The sequence below is a fragment of the Pseudopipra pipra genome, chromosome W (genome assembly GCF_036250125.1).
Source record: "Pseudopipra pipra isolate bDixPip1 chromosome W, bDixPip1.hap1, whole genome shotgun sequence".
In the NCBI taxonomy this organism is placed as follows: domain Eukaryota; kingdom Metazoa; phylum Chordata; class Aves; order Passeriformes; family Pipridae; genus Pseudopipra; species Pseudopipra pipra.
The window spans coordinates 38,937,352-38,947,321 of NC_087580.1; the positions used below are offsets into that span (position 1 = coordinate 38,937,352).

Consider the following 9,970-nt stretch of genomic DNA (forward strand, 5'->3'; position numbering starts at 1 on the left):
GAAAGGTTTGGGAAAGGGAAGGGAAGGTTTGGGAAGGGAAGGTTTGGGAAGGTTTGGGGAGGGAAAGGGAGGGGAGGGGAGGGAAGGGAAGGTTTGGGAGGGAGGGGAGCTTGTGTTTATTACTCTAAGGGGAAGGGGAGGGATGAAGTTTCTTAAATTAAGGGGAAAGGGAGGGATGAAGTGTGGGCAGGAGAAGGAAAGGGGAGGGGAGAGAAGGTTTGGGAAGGGAAGGCTTGGGGAGGAAGGGGAAGGTTTGGGAAGGGGAGGGGAGAGGAGGGGAGCTGATGTTTATTAATCTAAGGGGAAGGGAAGGGATGAACCTTAAGCTAAGGGGAAAGGGAGGATTAAGTGTGGGCAGGAGAAGGTTTGGGAAGGTTTGGGAAGGTTTGGGAAGGTTTGGGAAGGTTTGGGAAGGTTTGGGAAGGGAAGGTTTGGGAAGGGAAGGGGCTGTTCATAGAGGTGGGCAGGCCAGGAGCTGCCTGGCCTTGCCGGCTGGCTCAGTTGGGCCCAGCATCAGCTGAATCTCCAGCTCCGATGAGAAGTGGTCTCGTCCCTTGGTCTTCCAGTGCTGTTGGAGGGACGCAGGTTGTCTGGCTGGAGATTACTTTGTTACTGCCCGTCTAAAAGCGGACAAGAATTCAGTCCGCATGGTGCAGTAGGACGGGCAGTCGTCCTGGCTCATGGCTTCAAAGGCTGGAAGAGAGAGGAACGGAGCCACGGTCAGAGCCTGGATGTGTGGGAACCTGAGGAGCCCTTCCTGCCAGGGCCATCCCAGCCAGCTCTTGCCATGGCCAGCAGGGAGCAGGGGTCAACAGGATGAGCGGGAAGGTGCTGGCCCCCAATCCTCCCCCTGCCCCTGAAATGTGTCCCTGCTCTGCCCACAGCGCCCCTTGTCCGTGCAGGGAGCAGAGCCCCGCGCAGGCAGGGCAGGGATTGCAGCTCCCTGCCCAGGGTCTGTGCTCCCCCCTGCCAGTCCCCAGTGAGAGCCCACTGTCCTCACTCACCCCTCATGAGGAGCTGCAGGTCTTGCATGTGCCAGGCAGCAATCCCTGGGAACAGAGAGTGTGTCAGGGCCCCAGCAGCACAGCTCCCCCCCCACGGCCTCCTGGCCTGGCAGGGCTGATCCCGGGGCCTTCCGGCATCAGGACACCCAAGGGTGTGGCTGGCAGAGGGCAGTAGCAGCCGCCAGGGCACTCGGGGCTCCCCAGCACATCCCTGGGCCACATCCTGCTGCCGCTGGAGCAGCCGGGGCTGGGGCTGAGCTGCAGTGGGGAGGGAGGGACCGCGGGCTTGGGGCTCACCCATGAACCTGACGGCCGCCTCTCGCAGGGGCTGCTGTGGGCTCTGCAGGTAGGGCAGGGCCTGGTGCAGGTGCTCGGCCCTTCGGCTCACGTCCTTGTCCATCTGCAGAGGGCAGGGGGGTGTCTGTGGCTGCAGCAGTGGCAGGGGCACAGGGCCAGCCCCGCACACTTGGCATCGGGGCCTGGGGGCTTGTCCAGCCTGAGGCTGGGCCTTCAGGGTCATCCTTACCAGGCAATCACAGAACTTGAAGTGCTGCTCTTTCCTCAACAGCTTCTCCAGGTCCCTTCTCTTGAGGAACCTGGCAGCGCAAAGCAGCACTTCCCGAGAGGCCTGCAGAGCAGCAGAGAGCGGGACATGGCACCACAGCCCAGGGCACAGCCCCTGTGTCCCTGCTCCAAGGCCAACAGGAGGCTGGAGCCCTTGAGGCCCCAGGGCAGGAGGCAGCCCAGCCCTGTGCACAGAGACACCAGAGCCCACGAGTGCTCACCTCTGCCACGCACTGGTTCTCGTCATGCCCATGGATGAACAGTGGGACCAGGCTCTGGTGCACCTGTGTCTCCAAGAGCTGTGTTCCCTCTTCCACCAGCAGCTCCATCACCTCTCGGAAGAGGTGAATGGAGAGCAGCTGCACGTGGGTGTTGTCCTGGGACAAAAGAGGAGAAAAAGACCTCAGCACTGGATTCTCCAGGCCAACCAGGTACAGGCACAGGCCTGAACATCCACAGGGCAAAGTTTCCTGGCAGCACTCAGTGCCTGGAGGTGGAGGGCACAAAGCCTTACGTTGTCAAAGAGTGGCCGGAGTGCCTCAGCCAGCTTGGGGGCAGTGGAGACGAATGCCCGAATGTCTTCATCCTGGAGCATACTCTCAAATACAGAGAGGGTCATCACGACCAGCTCTCCATCTGCATCAGGCAGCAGCTCCAGGAGGCTTTCAGCCAGGCTGCAGATGCTTTGGGCCTGTGTGGAACACAGTGCTGTGCTGTCAAGCCCTGAACAGCTGCCCCACCAACAGCTCTCTGGCGATGCAACCCCGCGCTGTTGCCCCGGGGCCCAGAGGCCAAAGGCCTGTCCCACAGGGCCAGGGCAGCAGAACAGGGAGGCAGGAGAGCTGAGAGCAGCTGCCACAGCTTCCAAAGCCCAGCCAAACCCAAGCACCTTCCCTCCCCAGCCCCAGGCTGACCGTGTGGCTTCAGCCGGGTGTCCCCTTCTCACCATTGAGGGATCCACAGCAAGCACCAGGAGGCCTCTGAGCGCCAGGCGCTGCCTCTCTGGGCACTGGCTCCGCAGGTTCCTTGAGAGGATGGGCAGGACACTGTCACAACATTTACTCCTGTCCAGAAAGTCCAGGACCTGGAAGACAGAGAGCAGTGATGGGGTGCCCGGGTGGCAGGAGCCTGGACCCGCCCGGGGCTGGGCCCAGGCAGCAGCACAGGGTGCAGGCACCATCCCGGGCGGCTGCAGCTGTGAGAGGGCAGAGAGGGGGAGGCAGGCGGGCCAGGCAGCGCTGGCCATCGGGCTCACCTCCACCAGGAACGCCAGGGCAGGCAGCTCCCAACAGGGGTCCTCAGTGCTGAGCAGCCCCAGCAAGTGGATTGCCATCCGGGAATAGAAAGGGATCAAGACGTGGCGCATCTCCCTGTCAGGGGGAAAGAAGGAACCATGGAGCCTGAGCAGGGTGGGCAAAGCTCTCCCAGCAGGCTGTGTGGGGTGCCCCGTGCCCAGGGCAGAGATGATGGGGGCAGCAGGGACAAGGGTGTCTCACCTGGCCAGCAGCCCCACTGCATAGTGCTGGGTGTCAGCATAGAGGAGCGTGTCCCAGCCACACTTGCGCTCCACTGACACCACCTCATTGTCCCACTGCAGCCGGCAGAAGAGGGCCTTGATGGTCTGGACCAAAAACCTGTGTGCAGAGCAAAGGCCAGGTCATGCTGGGAGCCCTGGCCCCAGCCCTGAGAGCATGGCAGGGAGAGAGGACTGGGATGGAGCACCTGTTGGGCTGGGTGGGAAGGTGGTGTTGCTCCAGGCATCCCCTCCAGAAGGTGTTCACCTCTTCTGGCACCTGCTCTGTGCTCATGGACACTTGGAACAGCAGAGCCACGAGCAGGCGGGGGATGTAATTCATGACTGCATCCTGGCACTTGGGCTCCTGGATGATCAGCCACAGTGCCAGGGTTGCCTGCAATCAAAGCACACAGAGACAGCGCTCAGTGCAAGATGTCCATGTGTCAGGGCTCAAGTGTGGGAGGGAGAGGTCAGGGGAGAGGCAGGGGGAGCAGCCTGCCTGGTGTTCCTGAACCTGCCCTCAGCTAGATTTGCAGCCCAAGGCCTGAGGCAGGGAGATGCAGGGGTGGGGGAGGTGACATGGGGAGGAGCAGAGGCCACTTCTAGAAACTCACAGCCAGGGCAAACACGTCTCTGTTGTCGCCATCGGAGGTGGACATTCCGTGCACTGGCCAGTCCTCCATCACTCCGAGCAGTGTTGGCAGCACCTTCTCCACTGCTGTTCCCGAGGAGCCAATGCTGCTCCACATCATTGCAGCAGCTCTGTGGAGCCAGAGCTCTGGGTCAGGGGGGTCTCAGCCTCAGCACTGTGGCCTGGGCATCTGTGGGGGCCCAGGTGACAGCCACGGTGCCTTGAGGGGCAGGGAGGGCATGTGGCAGTAGGATTGGGGGCTGACAGGCCAGGGCTGGGAAATGGAGGGGCCCGAGGTTTCTGGAAGTCTCCATCTGTCTGGCAGACCACATAGGACAGGCTCTAGAGGGTGATGGGCTGTAAGGGTTGGTGATCCCTGAGCCAGCAAGGCAGCTGGGCCCTGTACCTGTCACACACTGGGGCACAGCGCAGGAGAGTCATCACTACATCCTGTGGGTGTGCCTCAGCGAGCCTGCAGATGTTCTTGTGCATCGTGACACCTGGAGCCACGTGGGAGGTGAGGCACTGGTGCATGGATCTCACGATGGTCGGCACCTGAAGAGGCAGTGGGGGAGAGTTGAAGAGGTGCCAGAGGGAGCAGGTTGCCCAGTTTCACCGAGAAATGCTTCCCTTCCCACCACACAGTGTGGCCTCAAAGGCTTAGGGGCCAGCGGACCTGGCATGAGAGGCCACGAGACCCCTGGGGCACTTGAGCCCTGGCCACAGGCTGCTTACTTACAGACACCTTTCCCCTCCATAAAAATCTGGAATGGCAGCTGTATTGAATTTCTGTGGCCAGGTCTTGGTTCCCGACCACGAGACTGGAGGCCACAAAACCCCAGGGCAGGAGGCAGCTCAACCCCTGCCACGGGGACCCCAGAGCCCACAGTGCTCACCTCTGCCACGCACTGGTGCTCATCATAGTGCAGGAAGAACCACAGCACCAGGCTCTGGTGCATCTGCATCTCCAAGGGCTGTGTTCCCCCTTCCACCAGTACCTCCATCACCGTTTGGAAGAAGTGAAAGGAGGACAGCTGCACATGGGTGCAAAAGAAGAGAAAAAGATCTCAGCACTGGATGCTCCAGGCCAACCAGGCACAGGCACAAGCCTGAACATCCACAGGGCACAAAGTTTCCTGGCAGCAGCCAGTGCCTGTGGACTGGGGACACAAAGCCTTACGTTGTCTAAGAGTGGCCGGAGCGCCTCAGCCAGCTTGGGGGCAGTGGAGATGAATGCCCGAATGTCTTTGTCCCGGATCACAGTCACAAACACAGAGAGGGTCATCACGACCAGCTCTCCGTCTGCATCAGGCAGCAGCTCCAGGAGGTGTTGAGACAGGCTGCAGATGCTTTGGGCCTGTGTGGAACACAGTGCTGTGCTGTCAAGCCCTGAACAGCTGCCCCACCAACAGCTCTCTGGCGGTGCAACCCCACCCTGCTGCTCCGGGGCCCAGAGGCCAAAGACCTGTCCCACAGGGCCAGGGCAGCAGAACAGGGAGGCAGGAGAGCTGGGAAGAGCATCCACAGCTGCCAGAGCCCTGCCAAGCCCAAGGGACTGCCTTCCCCAGCCCCAGGTTGCCCGTGTGGCTTCAGCCGGGTGTCCTTCTCACCATTGACAGATCTGTCCAGAGCACCATGCGGCCTCGGAGAGCCAGGCGACGTCTCTCTGGGCACTCGCTCTGCAGGTGCCTTGACAGGATCTGCTCAACACTGCTCTGACATCTCCTTCCGTCCAGATAGTCCAGGAGCTGGAAGGCAGAGAGCAGTGACAGGGTACCCGGACAGCAGGAGCCTGGAGCTGCCCAGGGCTGGGCCCAGGCAGCAGCACAGGGTGCAGGCACCATCCTGGGCGGCTGCAGCTGTGAGAGGGCAGAGAGGGGGAGGCAGGCGGGCCAGGCAGCGCTGGCCATCGGGCTCACCTCCACAAGGAACTCCAGGGCAGGCAGCTCCCAACGGGGGTCCTCAGAGCTGAGCAGCCCCAGCAGGTGGATTGCCAGTGGGGAATGGGAGGGGGTCAGTTGGCGGCGCATCTCCCTGTCAGGGGGAAAAGCATGAACCCTGAGCAGGGTGGGTAAAGCTCTCCCAGCAGTGACTCACAGAGTCTTGGTCTTTTCCCAGCAGCCCAGGACGGGATGTGGGCACTATGGCAGGTGGCTCCTCCTGTGCACCCACCTCGCGCAGCCTTTTCCAAGCTGCTCGGCCATCCCTTGGGGCCAAGGCCCTCTGCCCTACACCTATAGGGGCTGTGTGGAGTGCCCTGTGCCCAGGGTAGAGATGATGGGAGCAGCAGAGACAAGATTGTCTCACCTGACATGCAGACCCACTGCATAGTGATGGGTGTCAGAATTTAGGAGTGGGTCCCAGGCAAGCCTGCGCTTCCTTGCCATCCAAATATCCTCCCACGGCAGGTGGCAGAGCAGGACCTTGATGGTCTCTATCAAAAACCTGTGTGCAGAGCAAAGGCCAGGTCATGCTGGGAGCGCTGGCCCCAGCCCCGAGGGCATGGCAGGGAGAGAGGACTGGGATGGAGCACCTGTTGGGCTGGGTGGGAAGGCGGTGTTGGTCCAGGCATCCCCTCCAGAAGGCGTTCACCTCTTCTGGTACCTGCTCTGTGCTCATGGACACTTGGAACATCAGAGCCACGAGCAGGCGGGGGACGTAATTCATGACTGCATCCTGGCATGTGGTCTCCTGGATGATCAGCCACAGTGCCAGGGTTGCCTGCAATCAAAGCACACAGAGACAGCGCTCAGTGCGAGAGGTCCACGTGGCAGGGCCCGAGTGTGGGAGGGAGAGGCTGGGGAGAGGCAGGGGGAGCAGCCGACCTGGTGTCCCTGAACCTGCCCCTCAGCCACATTTGCAGCCCAAGGCCTGAGGCAGGGAGATGCAGGGGTGGGGGAGGATGGAGAGTCACTGGAGAGGCGACGTGGGGAGGAGCAAAGGCCACTTCTAGAAACTCACAGCCAGGGCAAACACGTCTCTGTTGTCGCCATCGGAGGTGGACATTCCGTGCACTGGCCAGTCCTCCATCACTTGGAGCAGTGTTGGCAGCACCTTCTCCACTGCTGTTCCCGAGGAGCCGATGCTTCTCCACATCATTGCAGCAGCTCTGTGGAGCCAGAGCTCTGCATCAGGGGGGTCTCAGCCCCGGCACTGTGGCCTGGGCATCTGTGGGGTCCTAGGTGACAGAGCCACGGTGCCTTGAGGGGCAGGGAGGGCACATGGCAGCAGTATTGGGGACTGACAGGCCAGGGATGGGAAATGGAGGGGCCCAAGGGTCCTGGAAGTCTCCATCTGTCTGGCAGACCACATAGGGCAGGCTCTGCAGGGTGATGGGCTGTAAGGGTTGGTGATCCCTGAGCCAGCAAGGCAGCTGGGCCCTGTACCTGTCACACTCTGGGGCACAGCGCAGGAGAGTCATCACCACATCCCGTGGGTGTGCCTCAGCGAGCCTGCAGATGTCAGTGTGCGGAGACACGTGGGAGGTGAGGTCATGGTGGATGTACCAAACGATGGCCGGCACCTGGAGAGGCAGTGGGGGACAGTTGAGGAGCTACCAGAGGGAGCAGGTGCTTCCCTTCCCACCACACTCTGCTGGCCTCAAAGGCTTAGGGGGCCAGCAGACCCAACTTGAGAGGCCACAAGACCCCTGGGGGACTTAAACCCTGGCCACAGGCTGCTTACTGGCTTCCAACTGGAGACACCTTTCCCCTCCAAAAAGTGCACACTGGGAGCATCAGTCACACTCTCAACTGGCGTGGTGGCAGCGTTTCCGATGCCCTCACTCGTGGCGTCACCCTCTGCCATGAGGTCACTTGTTGTGGTTTCAGTGTTGGTTGTGTCATCGGTCACGGCAGTCTCAGGGTTTGCTGCGTCATCCATCGGTGCCTCATCAGAGCTTACTCTGCCCTCAGTCGGCATCGGTGTGATGTCAGCCTGTGCCACGAGGTCAGTGTTGGAGCCGGTTGTGTCACCAGCCAAAGCGGTGTCAGGCTTTGCTGTGCCGTCCATCGGTGCCGCGTCAGAGTGTGATGTGCCATCCATTGGCATCAGTGCCATGTCAGCCTTGGCCATGACATCAGTGGCTGCGGTGTCAGAGCCGGTTGTGTCTTCAGCCAAAGCGGTGTCAGGCTTTGCTGTGCAATGACTGGGTTCTGTGTCATCCTTTGCAATGTGGTCGGCCAGTGCGGTGTCAGGGTTGGCCGTGTCCTCGCTCACAGCGGTGTCAGAGGTTGCCGTGCAATCAATCGGCGCGGTGCTGCCATCAGGCTTCTCCTTGAGCTCAGCTGGCCTGGTGTCAGGCTCTGACACGAGCTCAGGTGGTGTGGTTCTGGGTGTTCTACGCCGAATGCGCATGATTTTCAGCAACCTCTGCAGGAGAAGAAAGGGCAGGGAAGAGAGGGAAGTCCATGGGAACGCTCCACCAGCAGTGCCAGGCGGAGCAGGGACAGCAGGCCCAGCCCAGGGGGGGATGGCTGCAGGTACCTGAACTGCTCTGCGGAAGCGGCCACGGGGGCGGTCCTGCTCCTCCGTCCAGTCCTGGCCTGGATCTGTCAAACAGCGAGCGCAGGTGGAGCTGAGGGGCTGCAGGAGAGGCCAGGGAACACAGCCCAGCCCTGCACTCCACAGGCAGGGCCGGCCCTGGGGTGCCCAGTGGCCCCTCTTTCCCCCTCCTTTTTCCCTGAACGTGTCCAGAGGGGACAGGAAGGGGCCAAGCTGGCTGCAGCCACCAGCCCTGTGGCCCAGCTCCAGCACTCACCCTGCTGCAGAGGTTCCTCAGCTTGCTGTGCTGGGGCCACCCCAGGGCCACTCCTGTTCTCTCTCCTCAGCAGCCTGAACAGGCTGAAGCGTCTCCCTGCCATCCCACAGTCTTGTCTCAAGGGAACTTGCACGAGAGACGCCTCAGAAAAGACCTTGTTGGGCAAATTTCACAAAATGGCCTCGAGGGTACCTTCCACAGGGACTGCAGATGACCAAGTCCCGTGGTCTGGCCTCGTAGGCACCTTCCACAGGCACTGGTGATGCCCAGAAAAGCTCCGGGTCACCAAGGCCTGTGGCCTGGCCTCGAGGGCCACTCCCACAGGGAGTGTGGATGCCTCGGAAAAACCTCCGGGTCACCAACTCCTGTGGTATGGCCTCGAGGGAACTTGCAAGAAAAAGAACTCTCAGAATCGCTTCGGGTCAGCAACGAATGAGTTGGCTGCGAGGAGACTCCTCACAGCACCGCTCAGTCCCGTCCTGACCAGACGCGTGCTCCGAGCACTGTGGCGCGGCCGCGTTGCCGCCCAACACCTATATCAGGACGTGTCACAAAGGGCCCTTGGACACCCTGCCCTGTCCCACCCCATTGGCGACGGCCACCATGTCACAAAGGGCCCTGTGACACACGGACACGGGCCCTGTGGCCTCCCCCAACCTGGTCAACCTGCCCCAGGTTGGAAGGAATCCATTCCCTAAAGCATCTGAGACAGCTGGACATGAACTTTAGGAATGGCTCCAAAAAGGAGCAAACACTCCCCTCCTGTGCCTGCTCGTGGCAGCAGAAAGAGCCCTCTCGGCTGCCAACACAGCAGCAGTGGGAAGGGCACGGGGCCTCCACAGAAGCTGGCATGGCCTCCTTGGGAGAAGTCTTGGCTGGTGGCCATCCTAAACACGGGGGCTGTGACACAATGTGTGGGCAAGGGCACGAACGCTGCTTTGACCCCTTTAGTCGCAACTGTACTGAAATCAGCAGCAACTCATTTGCCTTCAAATGGTCCATTGAGTGTCAATTTCAAAAACTAAACAGAAGCAAAAAACCCTGGCATTGTTTGGTTTGCAAAGGGTTTTCTGTTAAGGGATAAGAATAGAATAATTCCGGTAAGGGATAAAAGCCCTCGAGGAACAAAAGTTCCCTCAGTCTTCCAAAAGCACCCCAAACAAGGGAGGATATTGCAAAAACACTAATCCTTCCTCTGCTGCAGAGAGCTAACTGGCCAGGAAAGCTTTGAAGGGCTCAAAAATACAAAGCCAAATCTGTATTGGATGATTTGGAGTTGAGAGAGTGAGTGCTCCAGCCTTTCTAAGGCCTTCCCACTCATCCTAGGGACACTCAGGTGGGTGCTTTCAAGTTCAGTGACGTTCCTTGAAGGATCCAGTCCTGTGCCTGAAGATGCTTCTATGAGTCTGCTTGCCAAAAGTCCTCATCAATGCATACTGAATGAAAGTTTTGTTTTTCCCGTGTGTTCAGTTTGGCAGGAGCTAAAATTTCAGTAA

The 9,970-nt window shown here is 60.3% G+C and overlaps 1 protein-coding gene across 1 annotated transcript; it reads right to left on the reverse strand.

Moving 5' to 3' along the window:
- Nucleotides 1-326: 326 nt before the first annotated feature.
- On the reverse strand, nucleotides 327-8,577 carry LOC135404689 (uncharacterized). Its single transcript, XM_064639428.1, has 23 exons — nucleotides 8,475-8,577; nucleotides 8,201-8,265; nucleotides 7,400-8,086; nucleotides 7,102-7,238; nucleotides 6,677-6,824; nucleotides 6,249-6,436; nucleotides 6,023-6,160; nucleotides 5,635-5,749; nucleotides 5,326-5,463; nucleotides 4,896-5,072; nucleotides 4,612-4,749; nucleotides 4,122-4,270; nucleotides 3,699-3,846; nucleotides 3,291-3,478; nucleotides 3,065-3,202; nucleotides 2,824-2,938; nucleotides 2,515-2,652; nucleotides 2,083-2,259; nucleotides 1,790-1,945; nucleotides 1,531-1,632; nucleotides 1,302-1,404; nucleotides 1,005-1,049; nucleotides 327-693 (listed from the first exon to the last, which is right to left on the reverse strand). The coding sequence occupies exons 1-23, from the start codon at nucleotides 8,575-8,577 to the stop codon at nucleotides 602-604; spliced, it is 3,585 nt and encodes a 1,194-aa protein (XP_064495498.1). The 3' UTR covers nucleotides 327-601.
- Between the last annotated feature and the right edge of the window lie 1,393 nt (nucleotides 8,578-9,970).

Coding starts and splice junctions, on each gene's coding strand:
- LOC135404689 (XM_064639428.1), bottom strand. CDS start 8,577: ATGGCAGGGAGACGCTTCAGCCTGTTCAGGCTGCTGAGGAGAGAGAAC. Junction 6,161..6,248: donor CTTCCCACCCAGCCCAACAG/GTGCTCCATCCC, acceptor CTCTGCACACAG/GTTTTTGATAGAGACCATCA. Junction 2,260..2,514: donor TTGCTGTGGATCCCTCAATG/GTGAGAAGGGGA, acceptor TGTTCCACACAG/GCCCAAAGCATCTGCAGCCT.